The sequence below is a fragment of the Cheilinus undulatus genome, linkage group 1, assembly GCF_018320785.1.
Source record: "Cheilinus undulatus linkage group 1, ASM1832078v1, whole genome shotgun sequence".
In the NCBI taxonomy this organism is placed as follows: Eukaryota; Metazoa; Chordata; class Actinopteri; order Labriformes; family Labridae; genus Cheilinus; species Cheilinus undulatus.
Genome location: NC_054865.1, coordinates 14,823,200 through 14,843,763, shown reverse-complemented (window position 1 = coordinate 14,843,763; position 20,564 = coordinate 14,823,200). Strand labels below are relative to the sequence as shown.

The 20,564-nt window shown below is 43.7% G+C and overlaps 1 protein-coding gene across 1 annotated transcript in view; it reads left to right on the top strand.

Annotated features, from left to right (window-relative positions):
* Positions 1-20,564, top strand: part of LOC121513619 (aminopeptidase N-like) — a 42,517-nt gene that overhangs the window by 12,931 nt on the left and 9,022 nt on the right. Inside the window, exons 2-13 of the mRNA XM_041793489.1 lie at positions 2,465-3,172; positions 3,320-3,462; positions 3,740-3,879; positions 4,022-4,148; positions 13,058-13,212; positions 13,800-13,913; positions 15,157-15,300; positions 18,382-18,447; positions 19,066-19,131; positions 19,244-19,419; positions 20,255-20,331; positions 20,424-20,557. Of these exons, the coding sequence (XP_041649423.1) occupies positions 2,583-3,172; positions 3,320-3,462; positions 3,740-3,879; positions 4,022-4,148; positions 13,058-13,212; positions 13,800-13,913; positions 15,157-15,300; positions 18,382-18,447; positions 19,066-19,131; positions 19,244-19,419; positions 20,255-20,331; positions 20,424-20,557 (1,932 nt within the window). The 5' untranslated portion in view covers positions 2,465-2,582. The remainder of the gene's footprint in view (positions 1-2,464; positions 3,173-3,319; positions 3,463-3,739; positions 3,880-4,021; positions 4,149-13,057; positions 13,213-13,799; positions 13,914-15,156; positions 15,301-18,381; positions 18,448-19,065; positions 19,132-19,243; positions 19,420-20,254; positions 20,332-20,423; positions 20,558-20,564) is intronic.

Genomic DNA, 20,564 nt, shown 5'->3' with positions numbered 1-20,564 from the left:
GTTTTGTGTATCCCAGCAGCTCATCACTGTGCTGATAATGTTCATCATTTATTGTAGGAGGAAACCGTAAATCAGCCACATAGGCCATGAGAATGTCAATGATAAACTTTAGTACTTAGATAAATTCATCCTTATAACACAACTTTGACTCATTTGTAAGGTTACTCAAAGTCACCAGTTCATCTAGACCATTTTTATTGAAAATTAAAATAATCATTGATTTGATTCTTCAATGGCTGAACTGTTTGCTTCATCACTCACAAACTCGTTTATTTCAGTGGTTGAGCGCAGAGATATTAATCTTGCATATAATGTACATTCCTGGCATGTCGAAGAAAATTGTCACGAGTGTCTGCCGCTGAACTGCCCTGCACTGAAGGCTTTGCAGCTCATGAGCCCTATGTAATGCTTTGGGACTCATTTAGAGCACTAGAGTTAATACAAACAACAATTCCAAAATTGGTTGGACGGTGTGTAAATTGTGAATAAACACACACAAAAAAAGATTTGCTTTTTCTTTTTTTCAAACCACATTCGACAAAAGACTGGCGTTTGTCCTGCCACTGAACTTCACTCGCCTGAATCGAGCTGTTCTTCTGAAGTAGTTGTCTATACACTCTCTTCAAGCACATTTTCCTGCCTTGGTGTATCCTCAGGCCTACAGAAGATGTAACCTTCACCCAGCCACACATGTAACTCTGGAGCTTTTTTCTCTAGAGCAGATGTTGAACTCTCAGGTAGAGTGCTGATCATTGTACTTGTCGTCTGTTTCGTTCTTGAGTCAATTGCCATGTTGTCTGAGTCATCCTTCATCCTTCAACTCTTGCTGAGTCTAGCGGTATTATTGTCATAAGACTTTTGGTAGCCAGTGTTGGGTGGGACACGCACACTGCAGTGCCACATCCCTCCTACCACAGGGAGCTAGCCTGTGGCAGGCCTGATGGGTTCTTTCTCTCCTGCCAGCTGTCTTTCCAGGTTTTCACTTGGTCTTTCCCTAGTTGCCAGCTGACCTTTCTCAGCAGTCACTGGCTGAACCAGATGATCAGTTTTTAAAACACTGGATATGATGTTATGATCCAGAGTGCAGGGGATTCTGCATGGCAGGACTATCCTCCTCCCTGAGCCAATCTTGCACCTTGTAGTATACCAGTTCAGGACTAAATGGCGCAATCAAGAAGCTATTGTGAGGCAGATGATATTTTGGGGTCAAGTGGCTGAAGGAGCTGAGGATTTCTCTGGGGTCGTCAGGTGGGCACCCCCCTTTCATTTGTCTTTCATTGATGAGTCCCATGACACCTCCAGAGGGCTCAACAGCATCATCTGGCAACCCAGGTGTGCCCCCTTCACCCCAGCCCCTTCCACCACCTGTTCCCCCAATGCAAGCATGCTGTAACTTTGGAGCCCAGGTGTTGACTCTCCTCTTGATCCACATCCAATGACTGGCCTTTTCTGCAGCTCCGGACAGGGCTTTGACGGCTGAATGATGGGCCTGGCTTCGGATTCCCATGGCCTTGAGGAGCATTGTGGCTGCCTATTCCACAAATCCTCTGCAGCCGACTTCAACTGGGCAAACTGAGACTTTCCAGCCCCGTTGTTCTGCATCAGCTGCCTGCTCAGCATATCTAAGCCTCTTGCGCTCATAGGCCTCACCCACAGCGTCCTCCCAGGGCACTGTGAGCTCTACAATGTATAGGCTTCGTAGTGAAGGGGACCAGAGCACAAGGTCAGGTCTGAGGTTGGTAGTGGCAATTTCCATTGGGAAGCAGAGTCTCTGCTCAAGGTCAGTAAGGAGTCTCCCGTCTTGCACTGCACTCAACTGCTCGGTGTTGGTGTGTAGGCCTGGGTTGGCTTGCTCTGCATGAATTGAATATGGGTTTTAAAAGATTTGTAAATCACTGTTTTCTATTTTAGTCACATCTTACACACGGTCCCAACTTTTTTTGGAACTGGAGTTTGTACAACAGGGTTTCAAGGCATTCAAGTGGTGCATGATGCACATGGTTGAATGACCACCAGAAGGGATTTAGGTTAGTTGTATTAAAATGACAATGATCATCTGCAATGTGAGATTATTTTGTTGCACATGGTTAAGATGAAAATCACTGCAAAATCTCAAAACTTAGCCGGATAAACATTTATTTATATTAAAAGCAGAAAATTAGGAACAGATTGCCTTTAATGAGTTCTTAAGCTTCTTGACATAAGATAAAGTTTTGCTTGCTTAATCAGTGGTTATTTTACTAAATACAAGCAGTTAAAGCCTTAATGTTTTTTGCTTGTGTCTTGAAGTAGTACTTTCATTTGGACTTGTTAAGATTCAGACATTTTTGAAAGTAAACTAGATGAACATTCTTGCTAGGATTTAAGCTTTTGTCATGTTAATGCCACTTTTAATGTCCTATATAATGTGTTCTATTACCACACAGCTGTTTTACAGACCAAATAACCAGTCCTTTTTTTCCAGGTGTCATGTTTTTGCCAAGTTAAGAGTTCAACCATTACGTAACAGAGAAGAGACCCGCAAGACTTCACAAACACAGATTGACACCTGTCTGAGTCCTTCTCCAGCATCTCGATCAGACATGGTCTACTACATCACCAAAACTGTTGGCCTGGGGTTGGTCTTGTTGGCCTCCGTTGCTATGGTTACAACTGTAGCTCCGTCCATTGACCATGACAGGGAGGAGGCCCTGCACCTAGGTGCAGCTGGGGATGGAGCAGCAAGAGGCATCCTCCCATCTCCCACCATCCCAGCCAAGAAGGATGTCTGGGACCAGCACAGACTCCCAGACTCCCTCATTCCTGTGTCCTACGATGTGACCCTGTGGCCCCGGCTGATGCCTGATGACAACGGCATGTACATCTTCACAGGACATTCAACTGTGCACTTCAGTTGTGTGAAGGAAACAAATCTCATCATCATCCACTCCAAAAAGCTGAACCTCACCAGCTTCGATGGGAACCTTGCTAAGTTAACTAGCCTGACTGAAAACTCTGCACCTGCTATTCTGAAGTCCTGGCTTGTTGTAGAGACAGAGTTTCTGGTTCTGCAGCTGCAACAGGCACTCACAGCTGGAGCAACATATTCCCTTTATACTGAATTTGTGGGGGAGCTGGCGGATGACCTGCAGGGCTTCTACAGGAGTGAATACAAGGAGGATGGAGTGGAGAAGTAAGTGTGACATGATGAGGTACCTTACAATCCTGGTCAGTGAATTTTCCAGCAGTTCCATTTCTTGTTTGAAACCATCCTCAGAAATTGGCTGAAACTCTTTAATTATTAATTTTTAATACTGTAAATTAATTTGAACATTTGCAGAGTTGCTGCAACCTCACAGATGCAGGCGACGCATGCCAGGAAGGCCTTCCCTTGCTTCGATGAGCCAGCCATGAAGGCCGTCTTCAATGTTTCCGTCATCCATGACCCAAACACTGTGGCTCTGTCTAACGGCAGGGAAATAGGTTTGTTTAAGAATAGTCTTTCAAATTTTAGTGACATCTCAGTTCTTGTTGGAGACAAAGGAAAAGTCTACAGTTTCAAAAGGAAGTCTGTAAAGGATAAGTTTGAGGTCAGCTTAAAAAAGGAGCATAAGTTGTTGCTTCCTGGCTTGTTATGTTGTTGATTTTCAGATTAAACATCTTTAGAGTTACATGTGTAAATAATTAGTGACGTGATAAAAAGGTCATCAACCCAGTGCTGTAATGCTAACAGAGTCCAACTCTCCCTGTCTCTGATCAGCCACTGAGGACTCTATCATCGATGGTGTGCTGGTTAGAAAGACAACATTCGAGCCCACAAGAAGAATGTCGTCATATCTGCTGGCACTGATCGTCTGTGACTTTACTAGCATTCAGTTAACACAAAGTGAAGATGTTTTGGTAAGAACCAGCTTTTACCTGTGTCTGTGCTATCTGTGTTCAGATTGGTTTGGATTGTCAGACCAGATAACGCTGAGACACTAACAGAAAACCATTAAAGATGATAATTTATAGGGATTAAAAACTGTCTGATTCTTTGCAGGTTCGAATCTGGGCCAGAAAAAAAGCCATCGATGACGGACAGGGTGAATATGCTCTAAAAGTCACAGAGCCGATCCTTCAGTTTTATGAGCAGTACTACAGTGTATCGTATCCACTCTCAAAGTCAGGTTGGTCTGCTTCCTGTCAGCATGCTCGGGCAAAACTTTTTCCTTTAAAGATGGAAATGTTTTTCTGATTTCCTTTGTCTCACAGCACTCAGGTATCGTTCCATTATTTTGTGTATATACATTTTGCCATTGGACAGTTTTTACTGCAAGGAATCATATCGGACCCCCCCAACTCACTGTGATACAGTAGAACATTACGATTTTTCACCGGCCAATCAGTGGAGGTCAGTCAGTATCACATGAAGTGACATCACACTATCTGACCAATGAGCAGTGGCCCAGAACATCTCAAAGTTAATGTTCTCTCCAGAACTCACACAATTCAGTTTTACATCTCTTTGGTCTGTAACTCTTACAGAATGTTTTGTGGGCCTGGAACTTGGATGACTTTTCAGGTTTTTTAAAGATTAAATCCACACCAGTTACTGCAATATGTAATGTTTTTTTTTTTTTTTAATCCAATTTATAATCCATGTTCCAATTGTTCCTGCAGATAGTGGCTAATACCGTCACCATATTGTCTGATTGTATCCCAGAATGCATTATGACTGGGCTGTGACAACCAATGGCAGGCTGCTCTACTGTCACATCATGCTTTGCTGAAGGGCACATTTTCAAACACTTAGAAACTGTCATGAACCACGGACTTGAACACAGAATAAAGCAGGACCCAAATGCACGGCTCAGGAGACCGGTTGACGTGAAGCAAAAATCAGAATCTTTAATACAGTCCGAGTCGAAAAACCAGAGATCCAAAAACTCACAAGGCAAAGGTACAGGCAGGGATCAGGCAAGAGCAGAGACGGATAACTGGCAGCGTCGTTAACAATAAGGCAAGGCGAGAGCAAACTAAAGAGCCGGAACGTGAACTACGGAGAACAACGGACTGACAAGGAGGTGAGTGTGCAGGTGAGTATTATACTATGACTAATCAGTGATGCAGGACAGGTGTGAGGAGCAGCATGCAGGACGGAGAGCAGCAGTGGGAGGAGACGAGGTGAGTGACACATGAGGGATCGGGAGTCAATGAGGAAAGGCGGGGCGAGGTGAGCGGAGCGGAATCAATCTAAAACAGAAAAGGAAAATTAGAACATGCAAAACATAAAACAGACATGAATGTGCAAAAATAAAAGTGAACAAAAATAGACTTAACAGACAGGGATCGTGACAGTGCCCCCCCCCCAAGGGCCGGCTCCTGACGGCCCAGGAACATCAGGATGCGAGGCATGGAAGTCATGGATGAGGGAGGGGTCCATAATGAAGCGGGAGGGAATCCATGAGCGTTCCTCTGGGCCATAACCCTCCCAATCCACGAGATATTGGAGGCCCCGTCCCCGGCGACGAGCAGCGAGCAGCTTTCTCACTGTGAACACCGGGTCCCCATCGATGAGTTGGGCGGGAGGAGGGGGCTTGGCCGGAGGGACCAGAGCACTGACCTTGGTGGGTTTTATTTGACTGACGTGAAAGGCTGGGTGGATCCACATTGACCTGGGGAGCTTTAATTTCACAGTGATGGGGTTGATAATCTTAGAGATGGGAAAAGGTCCAACAAACCTGGGTGCGAGCTTACGGCATTGGACCCGCAGAGGCAGATGCCGAGTGGAGAGCCAGATCTTCTGTCCATCCTTGTAGTTAGGGGCGGGGGCCCTCTTGCGGTCAGCCACATACTTGTACAAGGCCGATGACTTGATAAGATTCTGCCGTGCTCGCTCCCAGGTCCTCCTGCATCTCCGGACCAGAGTCAATGCGGAAGGGACTGTGGATTCAGAGTCTAAGGAGGGGAACAGAGAAGGTTGAAAACCATGCACTTCATGAAAGGGGGAGAAACCAGTGGAGGATGTAGGTAACGTGTCGTGTGCATATTCCAACCAGATTAACTTCTGAGACCATGAAGCGGGCTCCTGGGACGCCAAACAGCGCAAACCTGTCTCCAGCTCCTGATTGAGGCGCTCTGATTGGCCATTGGTTTGAGGGTGGAAACCAGATGACAGGCTCACACTGGCTCCCAGGAGGTTGCAGAATTCCTTCCAAAAACGGGAAACAAACTGAGGTCCTCGGTTGGAAACAATGTCTGTGGGGAAGCCATGAAGCCTGAATACATTAGACATCATTATTTCAGCCATTTCCTTGGCCGAGGGCAGTTTAGGCAGAGGAATGAAATGCACCATCTTAGAAAAACGATCCACCACAGTGAGCACTGTGGTGTTACCTGAGGACGGAGGGAGTCCCGTGACAAAATCCATGGTGAGGTGTGACCAGGGCCTTTTAGGGGCAGGTAAAGGTCTAAGTTGCCCAATAGGTTTCTGTTTGGAGGTTTTACAAGTGGCACAAACGGGGCAGGCATTGACATATTCAGACGTCTCCTTCTTCATGTTGGGCCACCAGAATCTTTGGGATATAACAAATAAAGTCTTAGCGATACCAGGGTGACATGAGGTCTTGAGAGTGTGGGCCCAATCAATGACGGCACCTCTAAGTTCCGGAACCACGAATAACCTCCCTTCTGGGCACTCTAGGGGGCTCTCTACCTGCTCTAAGGCCTCTCTAACCCTGTCGACTATATCCCAAGACAAGGTGGACACAAAACAGGACGGAGGTAACATGGACTTGGGCTCAGAATTAACGTTAGCTGGGTCAAAAAGGCGAGAAAGGGAGTCGGGCTTGACATTTTTAGAACCTGGTCTAAAAGCTATGGTAAAATTAAATCTATCAAAAAATAACAACCACCTGGCCTGCCGAGCATTCAACCTCTTGGCCGTCTTTAAATATTCAAGATTTTTGTGATCTGTCCAAACCTGGAAGGGATGAGTCGCTCCCTCCAGCCAATGTCTCCACTCTTGCAGAGCCAACTTCACCGCCAGCAGTTCTCTATCACCTACATCATAATTGTGTTCGGCTTGGGATAATTTTTTAGAGAGAAAGGCGCAGGGGTGTAATTTACCATCTATGGGGTCTTTCTGTGACAGAATGGCTCCTACTCCGACATCGGAGGCATCAACCTCCACAATGAACTGCCGGCTGGTGTCTGGAAGAGTGAGGATAGGGGCTGTCGTGAAGCGCTCTTTTAGTGCCTGGAATGCAGATTGGCACTCCGGGCTCCAGACGAATGGCCTGTGAGGAGAAGTGAGAGCATGCAGGGGTGAGACTACAGTGCTGTAGTTACGAATGAACTTACAATAAAAGTTAGCAAAACCTAAGAACCTCTGAACGTCTTTACGAGACTTGGGAGTGGGCCAATTGGCTACAGCTGTGACCTTTTCTGGATCCATTCTTACCTCTCCCTCAGCGAGCACAAACCCCAGGAAGGACACTGTGGGTTTGTGAAACTCACACTTTTCAGCTTTGATGAACAGCTGATGTTGCAGCAGCCTCTGGAGGACCAAACGGACATGCTGTCTGTGAGATTCTTCATTGGGAGAGAAGATCAAAATGTCGTCAAGATACACAAATACAAAGATGTCAAGATATTCTCTAAGGACATTGTTAACCAGGTTCTGAAATACTGCCGGGGCATTGGTTAAGCCAAAGGGCATGACTAAATACTCATAATGACCAGTAGGGGTGTTAAAAGCCGTCTTCCACTCATCTCCTTCCCTTATACTGACCAGATGATAAGCATTGCGGAGATCAAGCTTGGTAAATATTTTGGCTCCATCAAGGAGTTCGAAGGCCATGGAGATGAGTGGAAGAGGGTATTGGTTTTTTACGGTGATTTTATTTAAACCTCGATAATCAATGCAGGGGCGCAGGGTCTTGTCTTTCTTTTCTACGAAGAAAAAACCTGCACCTGCTGGAGAGGAGGAGGGCCTGATTATTCCCGCAGCTAAGGAGTCTTTGATGTAACTCTCCATGGCGGTGCGTTCAGGGGCAGTGAGAGAATATAGCCTCCCTCGAGGGGAAGAAGAACCAGGTAGCAGATCTATAGGGCAGTCATAGTCACGGTGAGGTGGAAGAGAGGTAGCCTTATGCTTACTAAAAACCTCAGCTAAAACATGGTAACATGGAGGAACATTAACTAGGTCTGAAGCTGAGGTAACCGGCTCTACCGAAGACCTTTTAGGAAAACAGGTGTCCCTGCATTTCTTACCCCATCCCTGGACCTGTCCCGTGGACCAATCTATTTGAGGGTTGTGTAGAGCTAACCAGGGGTGTCCCAAAATAATGTCGTGGGTCATGTCAGGAAACACATGAAAACTGATCCTCTCGGAGTGAGAGTCTGGGAACCTGATTTGGACTGATTGAGAGCGGTGAGTTATTTTGCCCAGCAGGGAGCCGTCAACGGCCTTCACCTCCAGAGGACGAGGGAGTCTAAACAGGTTCAATGCTAGGGTCCTAGTGAGGCGAGAATGAATCAGGTTAGCTTCAGCTCCAGAGTCTATTAAGGCAGGTACTTTAAAACAGTCATGGTTGGTGCAGAGCTCTATCTGAGGTCGGGCATGGTTAATAATGTTCAAAGTGATGGCTTCACTCACCGGCTGTAGGAGCTTACTAGGGTAACAGGTAGCTTTGACGTGGCAATTACTCACTGCATGACCTAATTGACCGCAGTAAAAACACCTTCCGTCCCTCTGTCTGCGGAGCCTCTCCTCTGGAGACAAGCGAGTGTGACCCAGTTGCATGGGCTCCTCGGTGCTGGGTCCTGGGGGCAGTAGAGCAGAGGAGAGGGGGCGACCCGGTGCGGGAAGGTTGGAGGCGTCTCTTCTCCAACTCCGCGGCAGGGACGCACGGTGGCTGGAGCGCCCTCTCTCTTTCTCTCGCTCGGACAGGCGGCGGTCGATCCTGATGGCAAGGGCGATGAGAGGGTCCCATTCGGCCGGTAGGTCGAGGGAAACCATAGCGTCTTTGACGGGCTCCGTGAGCCCCTGGAAAAAGGCATCTGTGAGAATCGCAGGATTCCAGTCACTCTTCGCGGCCAGAGTGCGGAACTCTATGGCGAAGTCAGCCATGCGGCGTCTCCCCTGCTTCAGCCGGAGGAGAGCGTGTGATGCTTCACGTCCGGGAGGGATCTGTTGGAACACCTGCAGGAGGGCTTGAGTGAAGGCAGTTACCGACGAACAGATAGCCGATCTCTGACTCCACTCCGCCATGGCCCATGTGGCACCTCCTGAGAGGTGAGACAGGATAAAAGCTACCTTGGCTCTGTCGGACGGGAACGCTGAAGCCTGGAGTTCGAAGTGGAGTTCACATTGCGTCAGGAAGGTTCGCACATCTCCGGAGTCCCCTGAGAATTTTTCTGGACAGGAGAGCAGCAACATGGTTGAGATCACTGGCGGAGCCGGAGAGCTCGTGGCGCCTTGGGCAGGAAGCGTGGCAGGAGCGTCTTCAGGCTGAGCGGCAGGTGGGTTGTCTACGTGGATAAGCTGGACTAGGGAGTTCAGCTGAGAGCTCAGGCCCTGGATTAGCGCCTCCTGGCGCGTGGTCATCTCCCTCATGAAGGTGTGCATGGAGGTCATCTGTTCTTCCTGCTGCGCGATTCTTTGGCCCTGGATCTTCAGAGCGTGGCGAACTGGATCCGAGTCTGCTGGGTCCATTCTGGTCAGTCCGTTCTGTCATGAACCATGGACTTGAACACAGAATAAAGCAGGACCCAAATGCACGGCTCAGGAGACCGGTTGACGTGAAGCAAAAATCAGAATCTTTAATACAGTCCGAGTCGAAAAACCAGAGATCCAAAAACTCACAAGGCAAAGGTACAGGCAGGGATCAGGCAAGAGCAGAGATGGATAACTGGCAGCGTCATTAACAATAAGGCAAGGCGAGAGCAAACTAAAGAGCCGGAACGTGAACTAATGAGAACAACGGACTGACAAGGAGGTGAGTGTGCAGGTGAGTATTATACTATGACTAATCAGTGATGCAGGACAGGTGTGAGGAGCAGCATGCAGGACGGAGAGCAGCAGTGGGAGGAGACGAGGTGAGTGACACATGAGGGATCGGGAGTCAGTGAGGAAAGGCGGGGCGAGGTGAGCGGAGCGGAATCAATTTAAAACAGAAAAGGAAAATTAGAACATGCAAAACATAAAACAGACATGAATGTGCAAAAATAAAAGTGAACAAAAATAGACTTAACAGACAGGGATCGTGACAGAAACTGGAGAAGGGAGCCTGAATGACTCATAATAGAGGAAAATAGACACAGAGGGGCTGTGATGTGTCCCTCAGAGTCAGTGTAGATGGAACAGCTTTGTATAATTACTCAAATTCCCAAAAGCGCAAAGACCTTTTTGTAAAAATGGTAATGTTTTGACAACTTTCTGTCAAAGAAGTTCTATTCTCCAAAATGTGGGACAGTAAGTTTTTTGCAAAAAAAAAAACAAAAACAAAAACAAAAAAACTCAGTCATTAGTATTTACTCTGTAAAGCACATAAATCTTTGAGTTTTAATTTCTGCTTGTTTTATTTCTTTTGTCTTATAACTTTTTAAAATTAAAGTGGGGGTATTTTGCCTTTTTTCAAGGCTTTACACCATCTCTCTGATACCCACGTAGAAGCATTACATGGTTTACAGCTCAAAAAACTCTTCATGTTTCTCACACTGGTGTCCTGAAAAACCCTTATTTTAACCTCTGTCTGAAACGCTTCATTTTCGCTGCTGTCTCTTTAACACCCCCCGCCCCACGGACCTGCTTTCCTCCGATTGGCCGATTTTCTGGAGGCTGGCTGGCGGCAGGACTCAATGTTTTGTGCCTGCCCCTCCAATGTGGCTAATGTTATTATGCTAGTAGTTGAAAACTTGTGAATGAACCGGTCCAACTGAGTAAAATATGGCGAATTTTGATATACGCCCGTACATGTTAGACCCGGAGTCTGATCCTGATAGTTTGGAGAGAGGAGGGAATAAAAGAAGTAGCAGTGAAGGATAGAGCAGGACGTATCTGTTTGGTAAGTGTTTAATTACTCTGTTGCTAAGTTTCTAATGGCTGAAAGGCCTTGTGGGGGCGGTCTGTTCCGCTTTGCTGGCAGCACGGACGAACCATGAACCAGTCAGGAGATCCTATTGTGATGACTTCATCAGTTTGGTCCATCGAAATCTCATCTCGGTAGAATCTCTGCGAGATTTTCAACGAACTGTTTTCATCAGTTTACATGCTAATGGGCTCTATGCATGAACTGCTTCCGCATTTGGCATTAGACCGCTCCCACACTTCCAGTCGGGAGAAGAGAAAGGCCTATGATGGCAAATTCAATGCGGTTTACTCGCTGTTTGCACGAGTTACCTGAGCTGACTGTCAATGACGAATTAACTTTAGCTGAAGATGTACATTGCAGCACGCAGCAATAATGTCCAGAAGTGCTTTTAACCTGTTTTTGAAACATCATTTTAGCATGTTTGGATGCCAAGCGATGATGATAGAGTAAACACAAACAACAATCAAAACAAAAAAACCCAACGAAACGGACAAATTAAGGCAGAATAGGGGGGTTTAGATTCCGTTTTGGCTTAGCACGTATCGTTGGGTGGAAGTTGTGAAACGGTCTTATTTTCCACCGGAAATATGCCACCCCATGCCATGCATAGAGCCCATTCCAAGATTACTGTCGCATACGTCTATCTTGCGGTTTGAAAATTTTGCATATGTGGAGTATGGACACCTAACATTGTGACTTTATAGTTATGTTTTAAAAAATTGGAAAAGTTTAATACCCAATCAAAAGGGTTCGTAGGCACGCACATCCCATGAAGTTGAGAACTGGGTGCTGGACCAAAAGAGTGAATCAAATGAAACAGGTAAATGAGTCCGCACACCAGAAGCTGCTACAAGGGCTATTTAATCGAGATTATCACCACATGTGACGTTTCGGGCCTAAGCCCTTCATCAGACAATGAGATACAGAGGATACACCTTCATATATGTATGATCTGGATCACCTGACAAGTCATGTGACAAAATAATGTCGGTGAAAGGAAAAGCATACCAAGAGCTATATACACCCATCTACAAGATATGATCAAAGCTTTTGAAATGAGTCTACAATGCCTCAACATGGGTGAAAGCCATCTTAATCATCGTGACATGTAAAGGATATATAGAAAAAAAGTAGTGTACAACCCCTGTAAATCAAAGACAAGTGATAATAACACAAAAACCATATAAAAATATTCTAGCTACAGGTAGTGTCTAAATGTAAATATCTATCCCACAGTGAATGGAAAACAGACAATGTACACATTTGAATCATTGACTGGGGGAATGTCATTCCCCCAGTCTGTTTTCCATTCACTGTGGGATAGATATTTACATTTAGACACTACCTGTAGCTAGAATATTTTTATATGGTTTTTGTGTTATTATCACTTGTCTTTGATTTACAGGGGTTGTACTCTACTTTTTTTCTATATATCCTTTACATGTCACGATGATTAAGATGGCTTTCACCCATGTTGAGGCATTGTAGACTCATTTCAAAAGCTTTGATCATATCTTGTAGATGGGTGTATATAGCTCTTGGTATGCTTTTCCTTTCACCGACATTATTTTGTCACATGACTTGTCAGGTGATCCAGATCATACATATATGAAGGTGTATCCCCTGTATCTCATTGTCTGATGAAGGGCTTAGGCCCGAAATGTCACATGTGGTGATAATCTCGATTAAATAGCCCTTGGAGCAGCTTCTGGTGTGCGGACTCATTTACCTGTTTCAAAAGTTTAATACCCCCCTTTAAAGTGAAACTTCTGCAGCACACATATTCTCAATGCCTAGATTGTCCCAAATAAAAGGTTGCTTAGCCTGTATACCACAGGGTTGATGTTTTACAAGCTTTTTAAGACAACAAGTCTAGGCGAGAGAAAATGGTTATGAATAGCTGAGGGCATGAAGTGTTAAGGCTAAGTACAAACTACTTTGGCTTTGGTTGTTTTTTTAATCATCCTTAAATATGCTGAAGATGTCCTTTCCCCCCCCAGATCAGATCGCTTTGCCGGACTTCGGTGCTGGGGCGATGGAGAACTGGGGTCTGATCACATACAGAGAGACGGCTCTTCTCTACGACCCCTTCATGTCCTCCAATGGAAACAAAGAGAGAGTGACAACTGTGATCGCTCATGAACTCGCACACCAGGTAGGCCAAAGACTCGCATCCAAACTTGTGTCATGACATCACTTCTGATAAAAGATTTGGAGCATTGACTGAGAAATTCGTAAAAACAGCAGATGATAACATTTTGAATCATACAATGCAGTGAAATAACTTATCAAAAACACACACTGAGACAATTTTCACAAACAAACAAGCATAAAGAACATTTTAGATTTGATTTAGGAGGGCAGACAGATTTAGCACTCTGGATTCAAGCAGATAGGTTCTTCAAGAGTTGGGAGATGATATATTCATAACTGAGCCTAAGCTCAGTCTTCAGTAACTGTTTTAAACAACACAGCAATGTTTTCAAACATAAATTAGCCAGAGGGCTTAGCCGTCTTTTTTCAAGCAGATGCCTGATCACCACATAGGGATAAATTAACCCTGTTCTGTCTCAGATGTATTACACTTTGGTATTGTGAAATTCTTTGGTTGGGAGTTTTTTTTTTAGCTTTCTGTTGCTGCAGCATCAGCCAAAACATTAACTCACTGTCAGACACTGTCTAAATTGTTCCCAGAAATAAAAAGTATTTGGCTGAAAATTTTGTTCTGTTATATGTTTGTAGTGGTTTGGAAACTTGGTGACTGTGCGGTGGTGGAATGACCTGTGGCTGAATGAGGGCTTTGCATCATACGTGTCGTACCTTGGAGCCGACCATGCTGAACCCACCCTGAACATTGTAAGAACCACACACAGACATCTTCACAGACAGTCATCCTAGAAATCAATTTACCTTCCAGGACAACATTTTAGATCAAGATAAGTCATGCCAAACTTTAAGCTTTATTTGTATTCCGCACAGTTGGCCTGGTATTTGCACACGTACGAGGAATTTTACGTTGGTTAGCTTTGCTTTCGTTGTGCAAGCAAAAAAAAAAAAAAAAAATTTGATATCTAAATATCAAATTTTCCTGCCTTTCACGCAACAACTGGGATCATCTCCAGTCCTCTGTGACTCCATATTGGTGAAGTGGTGCAGATAATGGACAATGAAAGTAAATATTATTCTACTAACTACTAAACTATTAGCTTGCATAAGACAATACTCCTGTTGTAATCAATGCAAAAGATTCCTAATCAAACAAGATGACAACTCGTGTAATACCATACACTATATGGACAAAAGTATTTGGCAACAGCCGTCAATTGTTGAATTTGGGTGTTTCAATTAGACCCGTTGCCACCAGTGTATAAAATCTATTACCTAGCCATGCAGTCTCCATTTGCATATATCTGTGATCTTAAATGGCTTGTTTTAAAGAGCTCAGTGACTTCAAGTGCGATACTGTTTGGGTTCCACCTTTGCAGTAACATAGTGAAATTTCATCCCTGCTTCTGCTGGATATTCCACAGTTAACTGTAAGTCATATTATTAGAAAGTGGAAGCGTTTAGGAACAATGGCAACTCAGCCACAAAATAGAAGACCAAATCACAGAGAGGGGTCAACAGCTAAGGCTTGATTTTGGAGTGGAAGAATTTGAGTGACCTACACAGAACCCTGTCCTCAATCCCATTGAGCACCTTTAGGATACACTAGAATGGAGACTGTGGGCCAGGACTTCTAATCCAACATCAGTGTCTGACCTCATAAATGCTCTACTGAATGAATTGGCACAAATTCCCACAGAAACATTCTAACATTTCCATTGTGGAAACCCCTCCAAAAAGAGTGGAGGCTGTTAAAGCTGCAAAGGGGAACAACCCCATAATAAAGTTAATGTTTTTGAATACAGTATCATTACAGTCCCCGCTGCTGTAAAGGTCAGGCATCTGGAAAATATTGTCCACATAGCATATGCGATGGGCTAGATGTAGATATAATTTACAGCATTTGCTTCACAGTTTGCACAGGTTCATGACAGATAAAGGAGCGATAGTTGCATAGCTTAATTTGTGTCCATTTCTCTCTACTTGGTTGCAGATAGACATGTTCATTCTGAAAGAGATGCACAGAGTGTTTGCTGTGGACGCCCTTGCCTCTTCTCATCCACTCACATGCAGAGAAGACGAGGTCAACACCCCTGCACAGATCAGCGAGATGTTCAGCACCATCTCCTACAGCAAGGTCAGCACCTCTGACACAATTTTACATAAAAAGAAGCTCAGACTCTTAGAAACTCTTCAAACCTTGCAGATGCATTAACATCCCATTTGGGCATTCTAATATCAAGAGGTAATCCTCAATGCTAGGTGTGGATGCCCCTCAGTGTATATAGAAGATCATAAAATATATCCAGACCACCTCAGACTGCATACAGAGATGGGAGGGTTCTCACTCTAAAGCCTGTTTCAGACTGGGAGCGTGACACCACCGTCTCGACCACGACACACCTGGATTTTCAGTTTGATTGCATGTTAACAAGTCAGAGCTTTCAGACTGCCTGTAAGGGCACCGTGTCTCGCATGCCTGATACGCGTGGCTGAGGTGTGGAGAGTTTAGAGATTTGAAGTCTCACCTATTTTTTCTGCGCACCGCATTCGACTATGGACCATATTAGACAGGAAAATGATGAATGGAGAGCCATATTTACATTGTTATGGCAAATATGCACATAGAATATGTTTACAATGTGTTCCTTGATAACCCTGAGGAAGGCCACAGGCTAAAATGCGCCTGTTTGATAAAGTTGTTCTCTAAAGATCTACTATTAGTGAAACTTTCTGTCTCCACACTAGTAGAATATGTCACAACAAAGTCAAACACAGCAAGTGCTTTTCTGGTTTGTGCTTTTCAAATTAAAAGCCCAGTTTAGCACTTCTGTAGAGAAACTCCTTTCACTTGTACAGAATGCTTTTAGTTTGAATAGTTCCCGATATACTTCGTCTATACACTGAATCAAGTAGCTTGTGAAAGCCGCACTGGTAGGAGCTGGAGCAGACACGCGCGGCACACCACATGCAAGCAGCAAAACACGCTCCTAGTCTGAAACGGGCTTTACTGCGCACAGAGGCAGGTAAGTCAACTCAGTGCAGAGTCAGGTATGTGTGGCTGATTGACCTTAATTAGGACCAGGTGTTGGAAGCTTACTTACACTCTTTAGCTTCTGTGCTGACTCACAATCTCACCCTCGGAGGTAGAGAGGGCATCTTTACATTTACTCATGTTTCCATGATGTTTTCTGAACCAAAGCACTTCTTCAGACTTCTTGTATTTTCTCCCATCCAAATATTGAAAACTTGATGCTGGATTTCCTTGTACAGTCTTTTAGTTTTCTCATAATGCCAGTCTGGTGGCTTGTGTACATTTATTTGTGCATTTAAGAGTGTTTTACAGACTTCCCAAGAATTTAAGTTTCTTATCAGCTGCTAGGCAGCCGTTGTTTAGTTCCTCATTTTCACTTAATGTTATTCAAAACGGTAGCTTTTGAGTTGGGATTCTACCATCTTGTTTCAGTTTGTTCCCCTCTTCCAATAACCATTCACGATTCTAGTGGTTATCCTTTGGGGGATAACTTTAAGACACCTTGGTCTGCGATTGCATCTCACCTTAGCCTTCCCTGACAGAGGTGGTCTGTGATGCCGTCATCTCGACTTGTTTAATAGATGGATACACACGCAGACTCTGATAGGGTTGCTCAAAAAGGTAGTTCCTTCAGTCAAAGCTGATACAGTAGCTTTGAAAAGCATTCATACCCTTTGAACTTTTCCATATTTCTTCACATTACAATCACAAACGTTAATATAATTTAGGATTTCATGTGATAGATCAACATAAAGTGGTGCATAATTGTAAAGTGAAAAGAAAATTTTGGCAGCTGGCCCTGGAAAGCTTGTAAAGGTGGAGGGTAAAATGAGAATGGCAAAATAAAAGAAAATCCTGGAGGACAATCTTATTCAGTCTGCAAGAGAATGAAGGTGTCGAGGAAGATTTTTTTCCAGCAAGACAATGACCTGAAACATACAGTAAAAGCTACACAGAAGTGGTTTAAAGACAACAACATGAATGTTCTGGAGTGGCTGCGTCAAAGCCCAGACCTCAATCCAAGAAAGAATTTGTGTCTTGCCTGGGCTGGAACAGTTTTGCAAAGAAGAATGGAGTAAAATTGCACTGCCATTTGTTTCAAACCTGACTCAAATCAAATCAAATCAAATTTATTTATATAGCACATTTAAAAACAGCACGAGCTGACCAAAGTGCTTCACATAGCGAGGCAAGATACAAATAGTAGTATATCCACAACTGACTGTGACCTTTCTGCACAGACTGAGTGATGTGATTGCATCAACTAAATACTGACCTAAGGAGATGAACATTTAAGCAGTCATTTATTTCACCACAAGTATTTTTATTTGATTGGCATTATTTTGTCAAAATCTATTTTTTATACATTAAGGAGGGTTTTTCTGGATTTTTCTGGTCAGAAAGCCAAATTATATTGACCATGACTGATTTATATAATCAATTAAAACATCCAAGGGGTGAATACTTTTTATAGGCATTGTAGAATGTAGGGATACCTTCATAAAGAAATGATGCATGGACTGGAGGCTGGCAATGCTCCTATTGCGGATTGTCATTAGGACACATGTACTAAGTGCAATCAGCTTTGTATTCACATGCCCAAGGCAGATGTTAATGCAAAGTTAATGCAATATATATATATATATTTCTGAAGTGTTGAAGACAATGCACTTTTTGGCATTTTTGATTGATTATAAAAAAATACATCATCTTAGCTGCACTGTAAAAGCTAACGAGACCATAAGATTGAAAATTGGCATTTCTTTGTTATCATTTTATGCTGGTTTTGGCTGCTTCCAGGCAGCTGTGAGACACTGAAAGACAGACTGAAAGTGACTGGAATGTTTAGGAGTTGATAGACTAGGAGGACATTTTTGTCAGAAAACACTACTTGATTAACAGGACAGGATCAGATCATACGACTACCTCCTTTTCCACAGGTGTATCCTCTCTTTATCCCTAACTTCACAGGAAAATAGAAACATAAATCAGAAAGTATTCATATTCTCAGTGTTTCTTTCTTGCAGGGTTTTGAGTTGACATTCCTCTCTGAAGAGTCTAGTTGCAGTTTCAGAGAAATATCTTGTTTTCATTCTTCTCTTGGATAAAAGGCAGAAATCTTCTGCTCTCTAGAGGAGTCCAAACAAGCCAAACTCTGTTGGTTTCTGTGCTTGTTGTTCTCAGGGAGCGTCTGTGATCAGGATGCTGTCTGAGTTTCTCTCCGAGCCTGTGTTTGCAAGAGGACTCAGTGTGAGTACTGGCACAAACTACTATCATTTATTAACTGCTGAAGTAATCATGTGATAGGGGGATCCATCCTTTTGTGTTGGCACAACAGAAGCACTCAGCAACAGAGGAGTGCATGAAGAATTTATTTCCACTTATAATTTAGTGAATCTTCCTATTTTCTATGTCTGTCCTCTTTCTAAAATGTTCTGAGGTAAGTTTGATTATGAATTGGAGCAATTCAAATTCATTACAAAAAGTTTTTTGATCAACTGGATGAAGCCAAGATGAAAAAAAGAAAGAGAGACCAAGCAAGAAGCCAAACGAAGATCTACAACAATGGCAGAGTGTACCTCCCTGTTGTTTTTATTCATAACAGAAAGGCAACTTTTTGTTAATGTTGATCAAATCTTTATGGACTAAAGAAGAAGATTTTGAGAATTTTATTTGTCTTGGATACATTAAAGTTTACAAAGATAAACTGTCAAATTGTCAACTGTAGTTCAGGATTTTGGCCCCTTAACTAGCAAAACAAATTTCAAGAATGCCTGCCACTGCCTACTGTCAGAAGATCTTTTTACAGTAAAGTCAATGTGTTGAGTGATGCTTTGCTAACGTCATATATATGCTCTCTCCTCACAGTCATACCTGAACACATTTGCTTTCAGCAACACAGTGTACAAAGACTTATGGGACCATCTCCAGCAGGTCTGTTCTTAATGACCTTCACAGTCACAGATGTGCTGAGCATGATTCCCTCTGACAGTGTGTCCTTGATTGAGCCTGTTTTCCTTGAATTCCTGCTGCTTTCTGTCATCAGGCCGTTGACAACACACCAAATATGCAGATTCCTTGCACCATCCATGACATCATGAACCGCTGGACTCTTCAGATGGGCTTCCCGGTGGTCACTGTCGACACTCAGACAGGAAGTATTACTCAGAAACACTTCCTGTTGGATCCAGACTCTGTAGTGGAAAGAACCTCTGAGTTCAAGTAAGAATCAGTTTTACTTTAGGTCAGTGGAAGCTGACTTGGATTTATTCCCTAATGGCATTTGAATAAATCCCTGACTTAAAGAAAGAGAGAGAGAGAGAGAAAGAGAGAGAATTATTGGGAAAAGAGATTGTACCTGGTGTGTATAAGCTCATGGTGGAGCAATTAGTTCAGATGTATCATTAGCGGCATTTTTTTAATCAAATCTCAGCAGCATTTCGTTATAGGACGAAGAGCAAAGAGGAACACTTAAAGCTTCTCTTGGAGGAAAAGATGTTTTTGCACCTCTCCTTAACAGCCTTGGCATGAGTTTAATCCACCAGCTCGCTCATCTGTCTGAAAACTAGCACCAGCCTGCCAAGCTCACCTTACCCAAACGAAGCATGCCTACAACTTCATTTTGTCTTGTGGCTCTGATTGGCCCATAGTGAATGTGACAGACAGAACATTCATCCAATCTCCCTTTGACAATTTTTGAAAAGTCCAAATGCTTTTTATGGTGACATTTTCCAGATGGATGTGAACTATATCCATGCAAAGGACATACCTCCTCCCTGTTGATGAATACATGCTGTACACATGTAGTAAAAACTCTTCAGTATCTCTGTGATTTTAACAATTTCACATACGTATCCATGCTGATGGTAATCAGCAGAGTCACTGGAATTTACCCTCTGGGTACCATGATCACCATGTACCAACTTTCATTACAATAAAGACAGTGGTCCATATACTCTTTAAGCTATCAGTAAGACAATGTTGTCTCAATAGTCATGGAAATAAAGAAGATTGCTTTACTGTTAAGTTCAAGTTTTTATCTCTGTTTCTGTCCCAGTTACACCTGGATTGTCCCCATTAAATGGATGAAGACAGGGGTGGAGCAACAACAGTACTGGCTCCTTGACAAGACAGGTATGGGGCAAGAAACTCCCTTGGATTCATACATAAACCCACAATCACTGACTCTTGTACTTGTCTTGTTTTTTAACATGCTTTCTTAATAGATGCCAACGATGAGATGAGAGTTTCAGGAGAGGACTGGATTCTGTTTAACACAAATGCATCAGGGTACTTTAGAGTCAACTATGATCTCCACAACTGGGATCGTCTCCTCGCTCTGCTCAACACCAACCATGAAGTAAGTA